At 31.0% G+C, this 25,763-nt stretch overlaps 1 protein-coding gene across 4 annotated transcripts in view; it reads left to right on the forward strand.

Annotated features, from left to right (window-relative positions):
* Positions 1-24,495, forward strand: part of LOC127173497 (CSC1-like protein 2) — a 59,725-nt gene extending 35,230 nt beyond the window's left edge. For 3 of the 4 annotated variants that reach the window (XM_051123412.1, XM_051123411.1, XM_051123415.1), the window contains 17 exons: positions 2,033-2,084; positions 2,208-2,316; positions 2,590-2,660; positions 4,543-4,623; positions 4,906-5,029; positions 6,489-6,622; positions 6,733-6,870; positions 8,752-8,905; positions 11,068-11,174; positions 11,265-11,351; positions 11,712-11,777; positions 12,727-12,889; positions 14,435-14,540; positions 17,601-17,768; positions 17,849-17,964; positions 18,089-18,166; positions 19,649-24,495. In XM_051123412.1, the coding sequence (XP_050979369.1) occupies positions 2,033-2,084; positions 2,208-2,316; positions 2,590-2,660; positions 4,543-4,623; positions 4,906-5,029; positions 6,489-6,622; positions 6,733-6,870; positions 8,752-8,905; positions 11,068-11,174; positions 11,265-11,351; positions 11,712-11,777; positions 12,727-12,889; positions 14,435-14,540; positions 17,601-17,768; positions 17,849-17,964; positions 18,089-18,166; positions 19,649-19,834 (1,940 nt within the window). In that variant the 3' untranslated portion in view covers positions 19,835-24,495. The remainder of the gene's footprint in view (positions 1-2,032; positions 2,085-2,207; positions 2,317-2,589; positions 2,661-4,542; positions 4,624-4,905; positions 5,030-6,488; positions 6,623-6,732; positions 6,871-8,751; positions 8,906-11,067; positions 11,175-11,264; positions 11,352-11,711; positions 11,778-12,726; positions 12,890-14,434; positions 14,541-17,600; positions 17,769-17,848; positions 17,965-18,088; positions 18,167-19,648) is intronic. The other variant, XM_051123414.1, reaches the window with a different exon arrangement.
* Positions 24,496-25,763: the final 1,268 nt, after the last annotated feature.

A 25,763-nucleotide genomic window follows, 5' to 3' on the forward strand; every position in this document is an offset into this window, starting at 1 on the left:
AAAATAAAAATTAAGTATTTTTTTAAAATATTTAATATAATTTTGCATTTTTATGATTTTAATAAATTTGCTAAGTTAAATTCTTTAACTCACAAACTTCCTGCACACACAATATATGCAATATATATATTTTTTGTACTATTATTTTTTTCTACTATTTTTCCACGTCAGACTTTACAGGGTCCTTACAAGTAAGTGGAAACACAGGCTAAAAGCATCTGTATTGAACTTGCAGGCCTTTTATGTGTTCTCACATTGTCTACACCAGTAAAACAATCTGTTATTATATCAGCCACAAAGAGCTGTTGATTCTTGCTGACATTTATCGGCCGAAGATAAAGTTAAGAGATATACGACTCCCATTATCGTCCAGTTATATTTGTGAGCACAGAACTCTCCATCATCCGACGCTGTGCTAACATTAGCGCGGTCCGCGTCCCGTCTCTTTGCCCTCTCGCGCGGCGTTCTGTAGATTATTATCAGAGAGGGTTAATCCACAGCACTGTACTCCAGTAATGAGATTGAACTTCTATCTGCTCGTCGGGTAATTGGATGCCTGTTCCAGGGAAAGAGGGACGGAGAGAGCGGACTAAAGACACAAAAACTAGTGGGAAGAGGTCAAACGGATGAGGGGACGCTTTGTGGACCGAGTCAAAGAGGACAGAGAGTTCGGTTAGAAACGTGCTTGATGCAAATGTTTGGCCTGGAAGAGGTCATATGAGCGGCATGTAAAGAGACCGATTACAGTTGATGTTGTTTTATCATGTTTAGTCATTTAGGCATCTAAACAAAAAGTAGTAATAGAAAATGTCCACTTTCTCAGCTTGCAACACATTGCATCGAAAGATGAAATTTCATATTGTTAGTTGTTGCATACAATGTTTCAGACCTTCAGGAAGTCCAGTCTCTTCATAATATCAGACTGAATCATTTTTATTTGATATTTTATTTTATTTTATTGTATGATTTCTTTCTTTTCTTTTATTTTGTTTTTAGTTTGATTTTATATTTTAATGTATTCATTTAGTTTGATTTTATATTTTAATGTATTCATTTTGTTTTATTTTATATTTTTACTTTGCATTATTTGTTTAGTTGTTTTTTTACTTTTAACACATTGATTTCATTAATATTTATATAAGATTTTGTTTTTTGTTTGCTTTTTGTTTATAACATTTTATGTCAAAATGTCACTCTTTTGCATTCTGCGACTGCTTTTAGGACAAAATGCCAGTGTTTCTTTGAAAATTACACTTTTTTTTTTTTTTTTTTTTTTTTTTTTTTTTTTTAGCTGTCCAAAGCATGAATTAAGTTGTTTTTATTTATTTTATTTTATTTTTCATTTATGACTTCTTTATTTTATTTTGTTTTTTTAATTGGATTTTTTGTTTTAATTTTATTGATTTTAATGTATTAATTTAGTTTTATTTTATATTTTAACTTTGCATTATTTGTTTAGTTGTTTTGTATCTTTATATTTAATTAATTTAATTAATATTTATTATTTGTCTGTTTTTATTTGCTTTATATGTATTATATTGTATTATATAAAATATTTGTCTGTTTTTATTTGCTTTTTATATATAACATTTTATTTAAAAATGTCACTCTTGCATTCTGTCTCAGAATGACAGCATTTCTTAAGAATGACCCTTTTGTTAGCTTTCAAAAGCGCAGATGAAGTTTTTTTTATTTTATTGTATTATTTTATTTAGTTTATGATTTCTTTATTTTATTTCGTTTTTTTAGTTTGCTTTTTCTATTTTAATTTTATTGATTTTAATGTATTCATTTTGATTTATTTTATATTTAAACTTGTTTCTACTTTTAATGGATTTATAAAAAATATAAAAATGTAAAACATTTTTCTGTTTTTATTTGCTTTTTATATATTACATTGTATTTCAAAATGTCACTCTTTTGCAATCTGTGACTGCTTTCAGCACACAAAAAGACAGCGTTTCTTGAGAATGACCCTTTTGTTAGCTGTCAAAAGCACAAATGAAGTTGTTGTTTTTATTTCTTTCCTCAGACAACAACGCATACAGCTTCGGACGCACAACAATCGCCAACTTGAATTCCGGGTGAGACATTTTACTCATTGCACATTTACTGCAAACCTAACCGTATGCTTTAATTGAACAGTTCATGATGTATTTAGAGTGTTCTGGGTAAAGTGGACATGTCTCTTTGTCTCTGTGATTCAGGAATAACCTCTTATGGCTGCACACGTCATTTGCCTTCATGTATCTGCTCCTCACCGTCTACAGCATGAGACGCCACACGTCCAAGATGCACTACAAAGAAGATGATCTGGTACGCAAGAGATGTATATAAAAAAAAAAAAAACGTTTATTTTGCATACAGTAATAACAGCAAAAGCCATCTGGAGACGTCTTGTGACGCGTGCAGCTCCTCGCAGCTGCAGCGACGCATGCTGTAATGCTTATGAAATATTCATGAAGTCGGTCTATAGCGCTGACCTACATTTCCAAGCCGAGCGTTTAACCTCGATCCGCACTGCATCGTCCTCCAGCGTCTGTGCATGTGTAAATAACCCAAATATCTTGTTTTCCTCTCTCTCCTCAGGTGAAACGCACTTTATTTATTAACGGCATTTCGAAATACGCAGAAGAAAGCCATATCAAACAGCACTTTGAGTAAGACTCTTTTTCCATTCTTTATGCATTAAACATCTATGCTTCCCTTTACATTTACATCCTAAATGGGTCATAATATTAAAATCATGTGTTTTGTACGTGTACATTGGGACGCCAACAAGCTCCGATTCTGCAGGCATCTGCCGTAATTGTCTAAATGAGTGTTTTAAATTCGAGTCATGCGGCCGATCAGCCGAGTCTGTGCTTGCCAAAAATGAGTGTGATGAGGCGCTGGGGAGGAGCTATGAATAGACTCGAGTGTCTAATGTCATTTTACCTGAGACTGAGCTGCTGTTTTTCCTCCAGCTAAAATCTCAGGAAAACATCACAGGCTGGTCGTTTACTGTAATGATGAACAACAGGAGCGTATAGACACTTTTAGATGTTTAGTTAAAGGTGAATTGATGATACTGTACAATGGCGTTCAAAAATAAGGGGTTGGTAAGATTTTAATGTTTTGATAAAAGCCTCTTCTGCTCACCAAGGCTGTAATTATGTGATCAAAAATACAGTAAAAATTGTGAAATATTTTTTAAATTTAAAAATAGTTATTTTCTATATGAATATATGTTCAAATGTAATTTATTCCTGTGGTCAAAGCTGAATTTTCAGCATCATTACTCCAGTCTTCAGTGTCACATGATTCTTCAGAAAGATTTGCTGTTCAAGAAACATTATCATCAATGTTGAAAACTGTTGTTCTGCACAATATTTTTGTGGAAACTGATACATTTTATTTTTCAGGATTCACAGATGAATAGAAAGTTCAAAAGAAATAGAAATCTTTTGTAACATAATGTGTCCTTAATTAAAACTAAATTTTATTTATTTTTTATTTTAAAACAAAATCTTACTAATACATAGACTTATTAAATGTCTTTTGTAATATTAGACTTTGGTTTATTTTGATTCTATTTTGTTGTCGATTAATCAATTGTTGTCAATTACATTTTTAAATTTAACTTTGTAATTGTATTTTAAAAAGGAATTTGCTAGTTGCTTTTATTTATTCATTAGCAATCATGTAAAAATGATTTTTTTATATATTTAAGCATTAATTAAATAAGCAATGTCAAATAAGTAAATGTATAAAATAATTATTTGTATTTATTACACAATTGTTTACATAAATGTAACCAATAAATGTTGACTATTTAATTAGTGTTTAAATGTCTACTGAGGTATAATACAAAAACTTTTAAGTCATTTTATGTAGTGATTATTCATATTTTTTACACAGTTGTTTACATGAAACCAGCCAATAAATGCTGGCTTATTAAACTTATTAAACTTTTATTTTTTTTTTATTGTTTTTTTTTTTTTTAAAAAAGCCAATTTCTAAAGTGATTATTCATATGTATATATTTTTTTTTACACAAAAGCAAACATTAAATGTTGACTATATCATATATAAATAAAAAAAATAAAAATAAAACTGATGCATTTTATATTTCAGGATGCTTTGAATATGAAGTTAAAAAAGAACAGCATTTATTTGAAATAGAAATATTTTGCAACATTATAAATGACTTTACTGTCACTTTTGATGAGTTGAATGCATCCTTGATTAATAAAAGTATTCATTTCTTTTAAAACAAAGAACAAACTTACTGACCCTAAACTTTTGAACCATTTGTACACATAGTAAAATTAAATCATAGCCTATTTTACACACTGTTTACACGATTTGCTCAGAAACTGTTTTCAAAACTGCGAAAATGTAGTTCTTGCAGAATATGTAAATTACATTTGTTTTTAAAAATTTAAACACTTCTCTATTAACCAAAGTAACACTGTTAGCTGATTGTCTGATATCATAATAATATAACAAATCATGAAGTAAGTGTGAGATGATGTTGATTTCTTGGTTCGTGTCTCACAGACAGGCGTACGAGAACTGTGTCGTACTGGAAGCGCGTGTTTGTTACAACGTGGCCAAACTGATGTCCCTCAACGCGGAGAGGTAAACTTCAAGTTTTTAATAAATCGGTCAGGTTTGGCTCAGGATAGGAAGCTCTTCCTGTAAGTTTCTCTTTTAGGTTCAGAAGTGAGTCTATCCACTAATCCGACCTTTGAGACTTTCTATCGATCTGTTAAACGTGCTGAGGTTTCCTCTGAGCTTTAGTGTGTGTGTGTGTGTGTGTGTGTGTGTGTGTGTGTGTGTGTGTGTGTGTGTGTGTGTGTGTGTGTGTGTGTGTGTGTGTGTGTGTGTGTGTGTGTGTGTATGTGTGTGTGTGTCCTGCAGGAAGAAGACTGAACGCAGTAAGAAGTTTTTCACGGATCTGATGGCTAAGGAACACATGCCCGCCATGATCAACCCCAAACCCTGCGGTCACCTGTGCTGCTGCGCCATTACAGGCTGCGAAGAGGTACGAACACATTACCCACAATGCCTTTGTGCTGTCTGTGCACAAGCTTTCTTCCTTTTCTGACAGTGGCTGCTGTATACATTACCTTTAATTGCTACTTGTGAAAAAACAACTTTATACATAGAGTATTTATAATTGTTTTATATTTATTATAATTGCTCTATTTATCATATAATATTTGAAAATTGTTTACTGAATTTTTAAACATCTGCTGAGGCAACAATTATTGCCTCAGCAATTATTCATTGCAAAATGAATAAATCACTTTATAAGTTCAGTTATTTAAAATTGTTTATTACATCTCAGTAAATATTAAATAGTCAGCATTTATTAATTACTTTCATATAAATAATTGTGTAAGAATATTTTTAAAAAATTGACTTAATTAAAATTGTTTAGATTATACCTCAGTAGATATTTAAACATGAATTAAATTTCAGACATTTATTGGTTGCTTACATGTAAACAGTTGTGTAAAATCATATGAATAAATCACTTTATAAAATAACCTATAAAATGATTTAATTCATGTTTAAATATATACTGAGGCATAATATAGTCAACATTTATTGCTTGCTTTTAAGTAAACAACTGTGTGAAAATAGGAGTAATTACTTAATAACTGACTTATTTAAAATTGTTTATTTAATTAATAAAAGCAGCCATCAAATGTTGACTATTTAATTAATGTTTAAATATTAACTAAAGTACAATATAAACAGTTTTATATAAATCAACTCTAAGGGATTATTCATATTTTCTAAACAATTGTTTTGAAAATATAATTGTGTGGAAATTGTGTCGAAAATATAAATAATCCCTTTAAATTTATGTATTTAAAATGTTTAATTAATGTTTAAATATCTACTTGTATAATATAATAAATAACTTTTGGCTGGTTCTAATTTTATTTATATATATATATATATATATATATATATATATATTATACATGCACATAATTTATATATATAATAATAATAATAATAATAATAATAATAATAATAATAATAATATTATTATTATTATTATTATTATTATTATTATTAATGAAATTTAAAAAAAAAATTAAACCAAAGGTTTATTTACGTGTGTGTGTTTGTGTGTGTGTTTGTTTTTATTTATTTATTTTTATATATATATTATATATATATATATATATATATATATGTGTGTGTGTGTATATGTGTGTATATGTATGTGTGAAATAATTTTAATCAATAATGAATTTTTTCTTTTAATTTTTGAGCCACACTAGTTCTCAGTTTAACAAACTCAGGTAGCGTGTCTTTGAAAAAGCATTTTGGCGTGTCTGAGAATCGTTCAGAGGAAATGAAAGCTCTCCTGGGAGGAAGTAATAAATGGTCAGGTTCCAGGAGGCTCGTGTTTGCTGATGTTTGATGTCATCAGGTGATGTTGGGTGATGCAGTCGTGCTGTAAGTCTGGTTTGGTTTTGCAGGAGGAGGCCGTGAGTTATTACACCAAACTGGAGTCAAAACTGAAAGAGGAATATAGGAAGGAGAAGGAGAAAGTCAACACCAAACCGCTGGGCATGGCATTCGTTACCTTCCAGAACGAGGCCATGACGGCAATGTGAGTATGAGACGAGCGACACTTGAGCTTTAGTTTGTGTGTGACGTCTCAAATGCAGTCCTGTTATGGTTTTGTATCCGTTTCTGACGCGGTGATGTGTGTGTCTGCAGCATCCTGAAGGACTTTAATGCGTGTCAGTGTCAGGGCTGTAATTGCCGTCAGGAGCCGCGCTCTTCTCAGTTTAGTGACAGTCTTCATATCTATAACTGGAGCGTCAGCTACGCGCCGGACCCCCAAAACGTGCGCTGGTGAGGAATACACTCGTTCGCTCACTCATTCTCTCTCTGTTGGTCTTGGTGTATTTTCTGCATGCATGGAAAATTACCCATTAGATTGGATGAAATGTGCAGTATGCAACCAGAACACACTGTGTGAAGTACTGTATCCCACAATGCAATGCACTTAAAAGTCTGCAAATAATTAAGATGTTTTTACACAAAACTGTATCGCAAAATGACTTGACTTTCTCTATAGTCGTAAAAAATAATTTACACCGTAATGCAGAATTTCATAAAGATTACATTTTTTTTTATTAAAAAAAAAAGATTAATATTAAATATTAAGATTAATATTTTTTTTAAAGATTACTATTTTGTCCCTTTGCTTTTACTACCATGTTTTGAAATGCATGCATGTTAAATCGTAAATCCAGAAAAATTAAGAAATACAGAATTTTTGACAACATAAAACAAAAGTAAACAAAATAATTTTTACTCAGTGAAAGTGAAAATACTAAAAATCATATATATATATATATATATATATATATATATATATATATATATATTATTAAAATTGAATTAAAACCGTTATAGTGGAATTTAGAAAAATGTAAACATAAACTGAATTTGTGAAAATAAAACAGAATTTGAGGAAAAAATAAAATGTATTTCATAAGAATCCTAAAAATGTAATTTTTTATTAAATTTAAATTTTCAACCCAGTAATAAAATAGAATTTACACTATAACGCAAAATTTAATAACGAATTTTTAATAAATTGTTAATGCTGTATGCATTCATTTGATTTACTACTGTTTTTATATGTTTTTATTAAATTATAAATCCAGAAAAATTATAAATCAGAACATTTCTGGAAAGATCAAACAATTTATAAATATTATTGTAAAATATATTCAGTTAGTTGAAGTTTAAATTAAATTAAATTAAAAAGTTTAAATTAAAGTTTAAGTTAAATTAATCAGAGCTGCTGTTTTTATTAAAATTTAATAAAACCATTAAATCAGAAGCCAGAATAATTAAAACAGAAAATTGGGAAATTCGGGGAAAATAAAACTGAATTTAAGAAAAAATTCTAAAACCGATTTCATGGAGCCCTAAAAATTCAAACATAATAAAATTTAATTTAGGAATTAAAACAGAATCTGGAAATATTAAATAGTAAAAAAAAGAAAAACACAATTTAAAAAAAATCTAACAGTTAAAAACAGAATCCAGAAAAATGTAATTGTAAAACTCAAAAAAAAAAAAAAATTACATGGTGAAAAAGGAAATAAAAAAAATAATAATTTTGGAACAATGACCTGGAATTTGGAAAAAAATTAATCTGATTTCATAGGTGCTTAATACTGTTTCACATACAATATTAATGTAAAAACATTTCACGGGGCCCTAAGAATTCAAAGCTTAATACATTTTAATTTAGCCATTAAAACAGAATCTAGAAATATTAAAAAAATAAAAATAAAAAAACAGAATTAAAAAAATTTAATTGTTAAAAACAGAATGCAGAAAAATTTAATCATAAAAAATGTAATCCCGGAAAAATTACATAGTAAAAAACAGAATAAAAAAAAATGGTATTTTAAAAACAATAACCTGGAATTTGGGAAAAAAATAAATGTGATTTTATAGGCCCTAATACTGTTTCACATACAATGTAAAAACATAGTAGGCAGTGCAGTAATAGTAAGCATAGTAAGCAATATGCTGTTATTGGATTCCCAGCAGCCACTGTTTCTCTTTTTTTGTCAGCCGTTACTTTGCTGACTTTATTATGTTCAGAAATGACCCATGAGCAGTCAATAGCTTATCAAGAGAAGAGATTTTGCATTTTCTGCTGAGTGTGTGTGTGTGTGTGTGTTTGCTGACGTGTTGTTTTGATCACAGGGAGAATCTGTCTTTGGGAGGAGTTTCCTGGTGGCTTCGCTGCTTCATCATTAACTGCATCCTCTTCATCCTCCTCTTCTTCCTCACCACCCCGGCCATCATCATCTCCACTATGGACAAGTTCAACGTCACCAAGCCTGTGGAGTATCTGAACGTAAGGCTGACATCCTAAACCTCAATAAACTGTTAAATATTTGGCCTTAAAACAAAGTTAAGAAGACATGCATTAATTTAGAATATATTGTGTGAAGGAAAGGGAAAAAAAAAAAAAAAAAAAAAGCTCTTAATATTTCTATATACATTTATGCATAATTTCTTTCAATATTTATATTTTGTGCATAATAGCGCTTTATAATTACATTTACATTTATGCATAATATCGTATTGTTTGTTGAATAAATTGATTTAGTTTCAAGGTTGTTTAACTTTTTCCTGGCAAATGACAAATATTGATGGAAGAAAAATGATTTTTGCACTTACGTAGAATAAAAATCTAGAAAATGTGCCATGACGCTTAGTCACAGCAGGACAAAACCCCGGTTTAGCATGGAGGAGATGCGACTTATCTGGTTAGGCTGCGGTGTGAGTAATTATTTTCACTGTCTGATGATGACGAATGAAGAGCCTCCGCTGGGATTGTCAGTGTTTCTCCTGTAGATCTGCATTCAGCTTCAGCTTCATCACACGTCAGGGTTGTTGAGTTCACTTGTGAATGATGTGTGAAGGTGAATCGAGAGGATCCTGCTCGACAGCTCACACTGACTTCATCTCTTATTTTGTGAAGGGCAAGAACGTGACCTTGTCAGATTTCACTCCAAAAAAAATCACATTTTTATTAACAAGCATTAGTCGTTTATTTGCATTGTTACACTAATTATAATAATAATCAATAACAATAGTAATCAATTATTTATAATATAATGACGATAATAATAATAATAATAACAATAGTAATAAAAAGTTTACATTTAACAAATAGATTACGTTTAACATTTACTTTAATTAAATAATAGTTTATTTAATAAAATTAAAAAATACAATAATAATAATAAATTATATATAATTACAGTATGTTAGTAATTAGTAGAATGTAATTTAATAATAAACATGTTAATAATAATAACAACAACTAGATTACATTTAATATTTTAATTTAATAATTAATAATATAATTGATGATGATGATGATAATGATAATAATAATAATAATAATAATAATAATAATAACAAAAAGATTACATTTAACAAATAGATTACATTTAACACTTTAATAATATAATTAATAATAATAAATTATTTATAATAGTTGTCATAGTAATAACTTAACTTAATAACAATAAAAATATTTTAATAACAATAAAAATATTTTTAATATTTAACAATAACAGCAAAAAGATTACATTTAATTTTACAAATAATTAAATTTAACATTTACTTTAATAATAGTTTAATATTTAATTTAATTAAAGAAATATATTTTTTTAATTTACAATTTGTAAAAAAAATAAATAAATACATTAATCACTGTTATAGTAATGAGAAGAATGTACTAATTTAATAAACAATAATAATAAGTAGATTACATTTAATATTTTAATATAACTAATTATATAATAATAATAATAATAATAATAAATTCATGATTTATTAAAGGATACATAATTATGTATAATTACAGTATAATAATACTACTACTACTAATAATAATGTATGTATAATAATGCCATCTAATTTTATTTTGTAATAATCTGTGTTATGATATTGTTAAAACAATAATAATTTGAATGTAAAATTAAAATTAGTTATGTATCAGTAATAACAATAATTAAAATATTTTTTCATTTACAAAATGTTATAGTTTGAATAATAAAAATAATGGCAATACATTTAAATTCATTTTTATTTAATATATTTTATTTTAGTTAAATTACTATAATTGAGTATGTACACATCATGCTGTGTATTTTTATTATTTTTTATATTTTTATGTTAATTCTTGTCTTTTGTGTGTGCAAGAAATGTAACTAGGTCCTGAAATGGGATTTTTATTTATTTTTTCAAAAATATTTGCTTTGTTTGCTTCTGAATTTGGGGTGAACTATGACTTAGACTTCATGTTCCTCCTGAAATTCACCCAAACAAGGTTTCCATGATTATTTTAATATATTTTCTCAATTTTGTCTCATGTACCGAGGCAAATTAGGGATGGATGAGCACATGTTCTGAAAGTAAAACCACTTCTAGCATGGATGGAAAGGCATGCATTATGAGTGTAAACGTGTAGTGATGTGAGTGTGTGTTTGTCTGTGTGTCTAGAACCCAATCATCACCCAGTTTTTCCCCACGCTGCTCCTGTGGGCTTTCTCCGCCCTGCTGCCCACCATCGTCTACTACTCCGCCTTCTTTGAAGCTCACTGGACCAGGTACAATCACACATTCATCTCCGTTAGAAATCAAATCTCTGTTCTGAAGGATCTCGGGTGTTTTATCTCATGCTCTCGTGTGTTTGTCAGGTCGGGCGAGAACAGGACCACCATGCACAAGTGCTACACCTTCCTGATCTTCATGGTTCTCCTGCTGCCGTCTCTGGGTCTCAGCAGGTACTGAGATTTTTAGTCTGTATCTGTGATGCAGGCGAGAGACTCTTTGGACGTGGGTGGTTTATTTGAGTGTGTAATTGCATATTTAAATCCTTATTTCTATCCGTCATGGGACTTGAGGTGTGATCCAAACATCTCTGTGAGACTCCATCAGCAGTATTTGTGCTGATGTGTTTGGTGCAGAAGCTTTTAATGTGGTGAATGATTTCACTGTAATTAGCTTTTTAATGTGGTAAACGATGCTGTTTTGCTAGTGATGATTGCTAGTGCTCTTCAAGATAAAAGCTTGTTGAAATCACAAACCACAAGTGTTAATCCTCAGCCGACAGTTTTATAATAATAAATGTTCTTCTCTGTTAGTTTGGACGTTTTCTTCCGCTGGCTCTTCGACAAGAAATTCCTGGCTGAAGCCACCGTCAGATTTGAGTAAGTTATTTTATTTTATTTTATTTTATTTTATTTTATTTTATTTATCAGCTCTGGATGTTTGTATTTAATTTAATTTTATATTATTTTAAAATGCTTAAACTTTCTTGCCAGCAATTTGAATATTTATATTTATGAATGTTCTAAATTATTTATATTTTATTTTGTGTTAGAATACTTAAACATCCTTGACAGTTGTAGCATTGTATGTAAATATTCATATATTAATGAACTGAAATTCTGGATGTATTTTATTTTATTTTATTTTATTTTATTTTTTTATTTTTTTTATTTATTTTTTTTTTTTTTTTTTTTTTTTTTTTTTTAACTGAAATGCCTAACATTTCGTCCTAGTTGCAGCATTTTATTTATTTAAATATTTATATATTAATGAACTCTGAATGTTAGTTTAATTTATTTTTTATTATTTTAAAATGCTTAAACTTTCTTGCCATTTGAAACATTTTATTAATTTATTTCTATTTATGAATTGAACTTCTGAATGCCCGTTGTAGCATTTTATTTTTTTAGATATTCATATAACAATTAACATTAATTATTTTATTTATTACATTTTCTGGCCACTTGTAGAATTTTATTTGAATATTCATATATTATTTTCTGAATTTCTGATATTTTATTTTATTTTATTTTATTTTATTTTATTTTATTTTATTTTATTTTATTTTATTTTATTTTATTTTATTGCTAAAACTTTCTTGCCACTTGTAGCATTTTATTTAAATATTAATATATTAATAAACTAAAATTATGCACACTGCTTTACATGTGCTTCTTGCTTTCTTGTAACATTGTATTTATTTAAATTTTCATATATTAATGAGCTGAAATTCTGAATGTTTTTCATAGTTCATAAACCCCGTTGTTAGTTTTTATTGTTTCGATTTAGTGCATAGACTGAAGTGCTGATTAATATCTGTCATTTCAGGTGTGTCTTCCTCCCTGATAACGGAGCATTTTTTGTGAATTACGTCATTGCGTCAGCGTTCATTGGTAATGCCATGGATCTGCTGCGGATTCCAGGTTTGCTCATGTACATGATCCGGCTGTGTTTGGCTCGCTCGGCCGCGGAGAGACGCAACGTCAAACGGGTACGAAAAGACGCACATGCATGATCTGGTTGCTTATCTTCACAATCCTCTCATCATTAATGCCCAGAAACTAAACTTGACAGAAACATGTGGGTCATGCATCATCCCTTAATATATAGAGAGAATCAGAAATTATATTTTGCATAAAGAAAATGAAATGTTTTTAGGGCCGTTATATTGTTTTTGCATTGTGACATTATTTTCGTGAATATTAGCCCAAATACATTTTATATTTTTATTTTATTTTATTTTATTTTATTTTATTTTATTTTATTTTATTTTATTTTATTTTATTTTTAATTTAATTTAATTTAATTATTTTTATTTATTTATTTATTTATTCATTCATTCATTCATTCATTCATTCAAATGTATTTTATCTATTCAATCACTGAGTCATTCATTTTTTTTTATTGTATTTTTTTTATTTACTTGCTTCTCATTCATTATTTCTGTTAATTTAATTAATTATTTAGTTAATAGTGTCGTATTCATTTAAATATTTATAAATTTATTTAAAAAAAATAAAATGTTAAATAAAAGAAAAGAAAATATAGAAAATAAAATGTTGTGAGGGCCAAAAAAAAATTAAAATATATTTTTGCGTTGTGACATTATTTTCCAAAATACATTTTATATTACATATAATTTTTTTTTCATTCAGATGTATTTTATCTATTCATTCATTCAGTCATTTATTTAATTGTATTTTTATTTATTTACGTATTGCTCATTAATTTATTATTTCTATTTATTTAATTAATTATTTAATTAATTGTGTTGTATTAATTCAAATATTAATTAATTTGTTAATAAATAAAATGTTAAATAGAAGAAAATTAAATGTTTTTGGGGCCATTAAATTGTTTTTTGCACTGTGAAATTATTTTCATAAATTTTAAATGAATTTTAGCCAAAACACATTTTTTTAATTTATTTTATTTTATTTGTATTCAAATCTATTTTATCCATTCATTCAGTCATTCATTCAATTGTATTTTTATTTATTTACTTATTGCTCATTCATTTATTATTTCTGTTAACTTAATTATTTAATTAATTGTGTTGTATTCATTCAAATATTTATTAATTTATTAATTTATTTAATTGTATTTTATCTAATTATTAATTAATAAATGTATTTATTTATTTAAACCAGCATCACTTAAAAGCATACCAACAAATGCTGCCATGATGTATAAATGCGTTGCAATTTAATTTTTTTTGTTTATTATTTAAATTTTATTGCATTTTATTTTATTTGGCATTATAGTAGTGATGTTAAATGACCTCAGTTGTCATGAAAATAATGTCACAATGGGGGAAAAATCTGAAAATTGTTATTAAAGCAAAAAAGTAGTCTTTTCCCCTTTCATTAAGGAATGATTTTTTGTGTTTTTGACAAGTTTTGTGATTTATCCACCCACAAATGAGTTATTTTTACCTGCTGTTCACCTGGATGTGATTCTAGTCCATGCGCATTTAGTTGTGTAACAAGTGTGTGTGTGTGTGTGTGTGTGTGTGTGTGTGTGTGCGTGTGCGCAGCATCAAGCCTATGAGTTTCAGTTCGGAGCTGCCTACGCCTGGATGATGTGCGTTTTCACCGTTGTTATGACGTACAGCATCACCTGCCCAATCATCGTCCCCTTTGGTGAGTCAGGCCACGCCCACTTCCACATCAGCCCATTCACGAAACCACAGAACGTCAGCCAATCAGAGCGAGGGAGACAGTCCAACAACAAGGATGAAAGAAAGGAGACGGGGAGAAATGCTGTGAATGGCACAACCGAAAGTGTGTGTGTCCACAGCGCCTCCTGCTGGCCGCACGTCTGCATGCAGCTTCAACAATGGAAAACGCAAGCTGCGCAAGCAGCAGAACCACCTGCCTACGCGCCGCATGTGTGTGTCAGATTAAATATAGATCCTCCGCCTGCGTATTTCACTGCAAAAACACACAAATGGGGAGGAAATGCTGCATTTGAACGGTGATCTCTTTGTTTTTCTGTCGCTGAGCTTTTGTGTGCTCACATTATTTCTAGAAGTCTCTCAGAGACACGCACACACAGGCGTTCGTCGAGCTGCCGGTGCGTGACTCATCGCTGTTCTGCGGAGGAAACTTTATTTACGTCTCTCAGCCCACACTGTGAACGCAGACGGAGATGCTCATTTCGGACACACCGGTTAATGTCTGACACACGGTTAACCTCGTGATCGTCCGTCTGCACACGTGTTGATATCACATGTTACCACTCACATAAAAACACGCTACAGATTGATGCCAGGAAAGACCTTGTGAGATTACAAATTTAGTCTTGTGGTGTTTAGCTCATATTCGTTACTCTGAGCTCATCTATACGCACGTGTGCTACTAAAAGCTGATGGAAAATAGACATTTAGCTGATATATATGCATTCAGTATTTTAGATCATTTTCTAAATTTAATTTAATGTAATGCCACTTCTTGTTTGCTATTGTGTAGGGGTTTGCAAAATAGATTGTAATAACCCTAATTACAATCAGGGTTGTTATTGCTACTTGCACTAAAATACATAATATATAATATAACATGTTTTATAACATATAATAATATATTACATTATTTATGAACAAAAACTAATAAAATTACAAAAACACACAACAAATAAAACTTTAAACTTTTAAATTTTAATAAAATTTAAAATATTAAATGGTACAGTATTAACCAGAACTATAATAGGTACAATCATAATTGCATTTTTTTTTAGAGAAATTCCAATCAGTGTTATTTTAGCAATAAAAATGTGAATAATAATAATAATAATAATAATAATAATAATAATAATAATGATGATAATAATAATAATAATAATAATAATAATATTTATTTATTTATTTAGTTATTTATTTATTTTAAAAAAGCTTAAGGTTGTCTGTGCTTCTTTGTAGGGCTGAACAATTTTGTCAAAAAAAAGAAAGCAATATAAATGATTAAAATAAATGAAGGAATAAAATATATATGCAAAAATAAAAATATTAAAATAAGAAATAAAAAGAATAATATTAAGTAAATGATGATGATGATAATAATAATAATAATAATAATAAGTTAAATAAAAAATAATAATAATAATAATAATAATACTAAAAATGTGAATATATTAAAATTGTAAATGTAAATAAAAAAATTTAAAGAAATAGGAATGTAATGGTAATTATACTTTATTTATTTTTTTATTTATTTTATTTTTTTTTTTTTTTAAGAATGTAAATTTACAATACAAATATTTTTTTGGCCATCTTTGTGAAATTCCAATCAGTGCTATTTTAGCAATAAAAATGTGAATGATGATAATAATAATTTTATTTATTTAGTTAGTTTATTTATTTATTTTTAAAAAGCTTCAAGTTTTCTGTGCTTCTTTGTAGGGCTGCACAATTTCACCAAAAAACAAATAAAGGAATATAAATGAATAAAATAAATGAATAAATCAATGAATAAAATTATATGTACAAAAATTAAAAAAAAAAACAAAATAAGAAATAAAAAGAATAATGTTAAGTGAATAATAATAATAATAATAATAATAATAATAATAATAATAATAATAATAATAATAATAATAAGTAAACTAAAAAGAATAAAAATGTAATACTAAAAAATGTGAATATATTTAAATTGTAAATATAAAAAGATTTAAAGAAATAGGAATGTAAAGCTAATTACACTTAATTTTATTTATTTATTTTTTTTTTAAGAATGTACATTTTACAATACAAATATTTTTTGGCCATCTTTGTGAAATTCCAGTCAGTGTTATTTTGGCAATAAAAATGTGAATGATAATAGTATTAATAATTTTATTTATTTAGTTTATTTATTTATTTTTTTAAAAAGCTTCGGGTTTTCTGTGCTTCTTTGTAGGGCTGCACAATTTTTGCCCAAAAAAAGGCGAAAATATAAATGAATAAAATAAATGAATGAATAAAATATATATACAAAAATAAAAATATTAAACAAAATAAGAAATAAAAAGAATAATATTAAGTAAATAATAATAACTAAAATAATAATAATAAAAAATGTGAATATATTCAAGTTGTAAATATAAAAAGATTAAAGAAATAGGAATGTAATGCTAATTATACTTTTATTTTTTAGAATGTAAATTTACAATACAAATATTTTTGACAATCTTTGTGAAATTGCAATCAGTGTTATTTTAGGAATAAAAATGAATGATAATAATATTAATAATTGTATGTATTTATTTATTTATTTTTTAAAAGTTCAGGTTTCTGTGCCAAATAAATAAATACATATACATATAAATGTAACGTACAAAATAAGAAATAAAAAGAAAGTAAAAAGTAAAGGGAATAAAAGTGAAAATTGTAAATAGGAATAGCAATGTAATGCAAATACTTCTTTCTTTCTTTCTTTCTTTCTTTCTTTCTTTCTTTCTTTTTTTTTTTTTTTAAATGTAAATTTACAATACAAATATTTTTTGGACATCCTAATGTCCTAACATTAACAATAACATTTGGAGAAAAAAAACTGCACGGGTCTAAAAGCTTCTCTTTTGTTGTCTACAGATGGTTTATAAGCACTTTGTATTACAAGGTTAAGTTGGTTGGTGCATGTTATGTTCAAATCAGCAGATGCATAAATAAGGTCATGTGACCCAAGACATGACAAATGCTGCATGTAATATAATTCATCTGTCATCCGCAGGACTGATGTACATGCTCCTGAAGCACCTGGTGGACAGGTACAACATGTACTACGCTTACCTGCCCTCGAAACTCGACAAGAAGATCCACTCGGGAGCCGTCAATCAAGTGGTGGCCGCGCCCATCCTGTGCCTCTTCTGGCTGCTGTTCTTCTCCACCGTGCGGACAGGTACGGTCACGTCTGATACACTGAAATATATTTTTCTTACACTACAGGTGAACAGGGTAAAAATTTGTCTCGTTTCTCAGGGTTTTTGACCCCGACGTCCATGTTTACCTTCGTGGTGCTCATCATCACCATCGTGGTCTGCCTGTCGCACGTGTGCTTCGGCCACTTCAAGTATCTCAGCGCGCACAACTACAAGGTACGAGTTGCGGTAATGCAGGTATGAGCTCACGGTACAGTCCACCGGGCGGCACGGGTAGCTCAGGTAGACTGTCACCTGACCTATAGCGGAAACGCTCACCATTACCTCTCTGTCATTACAGATCGACACCAAGGACACTGAGATCGACGGAGTGGAGAACGGACGTCCTGCTAGATCTTCACCCTCCAACAAATCTCAGGTGAATTCATAATTTCTATAATCAAGATTTCCAAATTTTTATTATTTTCAAAAAACGTAAGCACATTTCCCCCCTCTTCACCAGTTCTCGGTAGCCTAATGAAAAGAAAATCAAGTTATTGTTGTTATTATTCATATTATTATACTTATTAACAATAATAATACATTTAAATGACAGGTAATTTACATTATGATTATATTTTGTACATTGTTTATTATGCAAATACTACTGTGTGGGTAGTATTTGTTATAAAAAGTTAAATTGATTTTAATAATAAAACTTATAATAATTTATAAAAACAAAAATATGAATAATAGTAATAAAAATAAAATAGAAAAGAATTATTTTATTGTTATTTATAATTAAATTATTTATAATTAAATCTTTTTGTTTCTGTAGTACAAGTTAAAGTATTTGCTGTACTAAATTAAAGCTGATTTTAAGAAAAAATGTCTAATTTTAATAAAATTAATATAGAAATTATTTATATTATGTTTTTATAGTACAGGTGAAAGTATACATAATGGTATTATACTGTTGTTGTTAATAAAAGTTTTGTTAAATACTAAACAATAATATTTAAATTACATTTTAATTTGTAATATTTTTAATAGTACAACTGATACGTAATAGTAGTATTTGTTGTACAAAATTGCTGATTTTAATAACAACATTTTTGTAATACATGATATACAACAAAACATTTTTTGTATGTATGTGTTGTTGTTATTGTTAATCATGATAATAATAATATTTAAATTGCATTTTAAGTTATATTATGTTTTTAAAGCACAAGCGATACATAATGGTGGTATTTCTTGTACTAAATTAAATTGCTGATTTTAATAATTCAAAAAATTGTATTGTATTAAATTGAATTTGAGTGGAAACGTGCTTAATTGCAATTTAAACAATTGCACAATGCAAATGTGACCCTGGACCATAATGTCATAAGGGTCAATTTTTTGAAAGCTGAATAAATAAGCTTTCCATTAATGTATAGGATAATATTTGACTGAAATACAACTATTTAAAAATCTGGAATCAAAAATAAAATCAAAATATTAAGAAAATCACCTTTAAAATTGTTCAAATGAAGTTCTTAACAATGCATATTACTAATCAAAATTTAAGTTTTGATCTATTTACAGTATGAAATTTACAAAATATCTTCATGGGACATGATCTTTACTTAATATCCTCATGATTTTTGGCATAAAAGAAAACTTTTAACCCATACAATGTATTGCTTCAAATATACCTATGCTACTTATGATTGGTTTTGTGGTCCAGGGTATTGAATCATCTTAAAAACAAATATAAATTATATTTTCTTTTTTATTAACTTCATATTTCTTTATTGCTGATTTTAGGGTGAAATCTGATCTCTGTGAGATTCAAATCAAACCTCATCTCATACATATTTAAATGAATGGCTCTTTTTATGCCCGATGACTCATTCTTGCGCATCTGTTTTTTTAGCAGCAGATGTACATCGCCCAGGTCCTTCAGGACCCAAACTCCGACGAAACCGGAGCAGGCAGCGGAGAAGACGACGGTCAGGGGTCCTCGCAGGACGAGGAAATGATCAACGCCGGGAACAGCCTAAACGAGGCCGACTTCCAGTCCGGAGAGGACAGTCTCATCGCCAACGAGGTCCACCAGTAACCACAGCCGGGACGGGAGAGGGAAAGAAGGAAGGGCGAGAGATTTACAAAGGCCTTCATCCGCACATGTCCGTTTCGTCCCCGTCGAACGCTGTGAACCGAATTTACGGGACGTTTGTTGGCTCGAAACATCAGCACCTTAGAAACCCACGTCTGCCAAAACACTCAAAACTGTACATAAGCACACGCTCCGACGCTTAAAAACCATTTCGCACATGTGCATGAACACACCGGCGACTGGAATTGGAATCACGTCGATTGCGAGACTTCCTGGATTTCCTTTTCGAAAAAATTCCTAGTTTGATCACCCGTAAGCCTCAGGAAACGGATGGGAAATGTCCTGTTTTTTTTGGAAAATGTCGCGCTCTTTCTCCCATGGTTCGCCTTAACAGCGATAGCATTCCTAGTCGACGCCGCTGGCTTTATTTGCTCGCTTTTTCTTGTTCTCGGATTGGATTTCTCAAACATCTGGCATTCCAAAGGAAACGTGCAATAGCGAGAGCATTTCGTCTGAATTCGAGATCCCAAATGCGTTGGATTTGCCATTTTAGACTGAACAAACTGCGTTCACTGTACAGTATTCAGCCAGAACACTAACGACTGACACTCCTGTTGTCGCCATTGAAACACGGCAATGGCGTTCTTGAATTATTGCGCTCCGATCTGAACTTCTCCCCGGTGTACAGTATTTCCAGAGCCGCGCTGTGTGTTTGTGTTTGTCACTGAATGACCCATATTTTCGTTTTGGTATTTTTAATGCTATTTTTGCCTTTAACGGATGTGTTTGTATGCCTGCAACGGAGTACTGACGTTCTTGTCCTCGTAGCGCAGTAGAAACCGCTCGCCGCTCGTAACGTGATCTTACGGACTAGCGATGGAGAATCAGCGATTCGGGACATTTGTGGTTAACCAAATGCGTTCGGGAAACTGCCAATTCAGATCATAGTTCAGAAACAACGTCCCTGGATAGTGTAAATGAGGATAGAGAAAAACAGGCTCTTGGAAGACAGATTTTGGGAGAAATCTGGCGTCAGAAAAGCGTTTAGTTACAAACAACTAACTGAGTTTGTAATCCAAGTACTAATACTAAGAGAAATGTAGCTGTCACATGAAGTATCTGTCGATACAGAGCAGCAACAAACAACGTCGCTTCAGTTGTATTGAGCTAGATGAGGAAAGTAATAATCGTAACGAAAAACCACTATTGAAGACTCGTCTCTAGAGATCTGATCCAGTTGCAGTGAACCCTAAGTGAAGAATTATCATGTTTAACTTTGGTTTATTGCTGTCTGAAAGGAATAGTTTAACCAAAAATGAACATTTGCTGACGATTTGCTCACCCTCAGGCTGAGATGTATGAGTTTGTTTCTTCATCAGATTTGGAGAAACGTAGCATTGCATCACTTCCTTACCAATGGATCCTCTGCAGTGAATGGGTGCCGTCAATTAATCCAACAGATAACATCTTGAGAAGCCAAAAGCTGCGTGTTTGTAAGAAACAAATCCACCATTAAGACATTTTTAACTTCAAACTGTTGTTTTCGGCCATAATCCATAATAACGCTTCCTCCATTGAAAAAAGTAATCTTGTCTGAATCAGGAGAGAAATCTGCACAAGCAAAAACAGTCCAAACCGGCTCTAAACAAGTGTATCTGTGGATTTTGATGTGAGAGGACAACAGGAGATGGACGTTTTCACTGGATGAAGCATTATTAGACTCATATTTTAGCTGAAAGCTATGGTTTGAAGTTAAAAACATCTTAACGATGGATTTGTTTCTTACAAACACACAGCATTTGGCTTCTCAAGATGTTAACTGATGGATCACCGATGGTTAACCAAATGCGTTTGATTTGTTCAGGAAACTGCCAATTCAGATCTTAGTTTAGAAACAACGCCCCTGGATGGATGCTTGGTGAAAGACAGGCTCTTGTTTGGCGCTTTTGTACGAGATGTTTTGGGAGAAATCTGGCGTTGGAAATGCATTTAGTGACGACTGAGTTTGTTTTTTCAAGTTGAGATTGGTCTAATACTACTAATACTAAGAGAAATGTAGCTGTCACATGAAGTATCTGACTGTTGATATAGAGCAGCAACAAACAACGTCGTTTCAGTTCTAGATGAGGAAAATAATAATGGCTTGTAGCAAAAAACAACTATTGAAGACTCATCGCTAGAGATCTGATCCCGTTGCAGTGAACCCTAATTAATTCATAAAAGAAAAGAATGCAGTGAAGGTTTATTGCAGTTGTCTCCATTAGATCCATCTTAAAGGAACAGTTCATCCAAAAATGAACATTTGCTGACGATTTACTCACCCTCAGGCCATCCAAGATGTAGATGAGTTTGTTTCCTCATCAAATTTGGAGAAATGCATCACTTGCTCAGCATTGGATCCTCTGGGGTAAATGGGTGCCGTCAGAATGAGAGTCCAAACAGCTGATAAAAACATCTCAATAATTCACAAGTAATCCACACCACTCCAGTCCATCAGTAAACATCTTGAGAAGCCAAAAGCTGTGTGTTTGTAAGAAACGTTTTTAACTAAATACATAAGTCCATAATCCATAATAACGCTTCCTCCAGTGAAAAATAGTCTTGTCTGAATCAGGAGAGAAATCTGCATAGATCAAGCCCTGTTTACAAGCAGTCCGAACAGATATATGGGTGGATTTTGATGTGAGAGACAACTTTTTTACTGGGTGAAGCGTTATTATTGATTATAGAGTCATTTTAGCTGAAAGCATTGCTTTGAAGTTAAATACATCTTAAATGATGGATTTGTATCTTGCAAACACGCAGCTTTTGGCTTCTCAGGATGTTAACTGATGGACTGGAGTGGTGTGGATTACTTGTGAACTATTGTGATGTTTTTATCAGCTGTTTGGACTCTCATTCTGACGGCACCCATTCACATGCATTGGTGAGCAAGTCATGAAATGCTACATTTCTCCAAACCTGATGAAGGAACAAACTCATCTTAGATGGCCTGTGTATATTTTTAGCAAATTGGTGAACCATTCCTTCAGTCCATCAAAAATGATGGAAATCCCAGAATGAGAGGTTTCTATTGGCCGTTTACAGGAGCCAATCATGTTTTAGAGTGGCATATTGTCAACATAAAACAGGAACCAATTTGTTTTCTTGCAGAAAACTGACCTTTGATTAAACATGCATGTCAACAATGTACAGTACGTTTGTTGGCGAAGACGCCATGTGTGGATTGTGTCGATACGCCATTCGTGAGACGTAATGAGTGTAAATCTACCAGTTTAGAGATTCACTGCAGGTGTTTCATGAATGAATTTAAAATTATTACAGTATTTCATGTTTTCATACCTGCTGCTGCACATAATTCCTCTAGATTGATGTGCCAGATTGTTTTCTTTCATTTATCAGCCTGAAATTACATTTTGCAGTAGTTTTGTGACCCGAAAGGTCCGAGCGACGCTCCTGAAAGTGTGTGAAAATGATCTTCATAAGCTGATGGCAGATAATGTCTGTTTACTGTGAGTTTTGCACTGATGGTTTTTATTTGTGTTCGTTTCTGTTACTGTATCCTCAAAGTTAATAACTGGAGACTTTGTGAAGAAAGCTGGTGATGAAGATGAATCTTAGGAGGATCCGTTACCGGTTTGCATCATGAACACGCAATACACTGGATTGATCGAGCAAATAACTGGTACTAAAATGGCACAAAGTGACTTGAGTATTGAAACGGAACAGCCTCAGGTGTTCTTTTATTTTCCAAACGATAAAAATGTTTACATCTGTGTGTTTCCTTGTTCGTCATCTGTCATTTTTACTTGTTTTCCTTCGGGATTTCGCATTTCTCATCGATGAAGACACAAATGGTGGTAACCTATGAAAGCTGTAGCTTTGTGCGTAGTTTGGTTTGGAAGGCGTAGCTACAAGCCGGAGATACTGACGACAATTTGTGTCTCAGAGATCGTCGATGATGATCGGTGTGTGTGTGTGAATATTCTGTGAGCACAAGATATTGAAAAGCACGCTTTGTACATCCAAAGGAAGGTCATTTCTTTGTTTTCTGGTTCTGTCCTGTTTTTTAGGGCCCCCTCACCGGCTTCTTATTGAGTTAATGAAGTGAAGTCTCTTCAGCATTTGGCAGTGAAGTAAAGAGTGGTGCGGGTATTTTTGTAAAAACTTGTACAAGAAACTGTTTGGAGATGCAAATGTTCAGCCTGTTGAAGTATTTGATACCAGTAATGTATTAAAGATGTGTTAAAGCTAGCTGTCGCTCAATGGATTTTTAATATATCATGACTTTGTTTTGTTTTATAAGCGAATTGTTTAACTTACGAATGCGCAGTGTCTTTTAGAACGAAAAGACTGGAGATGCAATTTTTTGCGCAGAGGAATACGAGCTGTGCGTTATGCAAGAATGAATCGCAGTATGTTTGTACAAAAGTTTTGATGCCGATGTACAGGTGCCGAACTTTAACAAAATCTCAACTTAACCCGTTTCTGTTGCTCTAGTCTGCTCACATGCGGCTGCATCACTGTAGGAGACGTAGACGGACTGCTCTAGAACCTGTGTGTGAGATTTGTTTTGACACCTTTTCTGTCCGAAGGTCGTCCTTATGGTGAAGCATTTGTCATCTTCAGTTTCTTGATCAATAAAAGTTGGTATTCATTCTGTGCACTTGGTCTGTTGTTTTTGGTCTCAAGAGGGCGCTGCGGCCTCACAAATAACTTGAAAGTTTTGATTTGAGCAACTTAAATGACTGTTTATATACATCTATATTTCTTTTTCATTTTAATCAGTATTATTAGTAGGCCTACTATTGCAGTACAGAAGGTAAGTTACTACAAATGCGACTACTACATGCTGTACTCAGTTGATTAATCATATCACAATCAGACACATTGTTTTCTGAAAGATTGTTGAAATATGCTAATTATGCATTAAATAGGCGCTCATTTGCAAACGTCTCTAAAGAACTGTAATCTGAACAATTGATAAAAGTTCAAATTCTTGTTTTATATTAAAGTTAGCCTATATTAATGTAATTGTACGTGTTTTACCTTGAAAAATCAGTTAAGGTTTAGTGATGGGTGTTTTTGAAGCACCGCTTCGTGAAGCTTCGAAACCTTTGTGAATCATTTGTTTTGAAACAGTCCACTGCCGGAGTCATGTGATTTCAGTAAAGTGATTCAAGATACCTGCTCCAAATTTCCAATTTCAATCAAATGATTCACGAACCAGCTCCGAAGTTAACATCTGAATCAAATGATTCACGACACACGCTTTGAAGTTCCGATCTGAATCTAGTTACTTGTAAAACGCGTTTTGAAGGCCAATCTGAATCAAATGATTCACCTGAAGTTCTGATCTGAATCGGATTCACACTATGCGCTTTGAAGTTCCGATCTGAATAAAATGATTCCAGATACCAGTTTCGATCTAAATCAAATCATTCGCGATACACGCTCCGAAGTCCTGATCTGAATCAAATGATTCGCGATACGCGATTCGAGCGCTTTTGGGCCTTGCATCTTAGATGTCTGCTTACCAATAAAGTAAAAGAAATACCAAGAAAAAAAAAAACGATTTGAGCGCTTCGAAACAATTGCGAAGTGAATCATTTTGCTATGCAATGGTTCAAATCATTCGGAATTTTGATGACCGCTACGATTTTTAAAATTATTACAAGCGATGTCGAAATTAAAAATGAATGGCTCTTTTAGAATTTTGCTTTTATTAAGTAATTAATTTAAAACAAGTTTGAATCTTTTTGCGTCTCCAGCCATGTTTACATGACACCATCAGTACTGCTCCTAGCTTAGCTGGCTAGCTTTATAAGATTCGTAGAAAAAAGTGAAAAAAGTATTGTGTTTACTAATAAAATAGGCTATCCATATGTCCATTCCAAACATAAATGTTTTCCACGTCCAAGACATCATTAAT

Source organism: Labeo rohita, chromosome 11 (genome assembly GCF_022985175.1).
Source record: "Labeo rohita strain BAU-BD-2019 chromosome 11, IGBB_LRoh.1.0, whole genome shotgun sequence".
Taxonomy (NCBI): domain Eukaryota; kingdom Metazoa; phylum Chordata; class Actinopteri; order Cypriniformes; family Cyprinidae; genus Labeo; species Labeo rohita.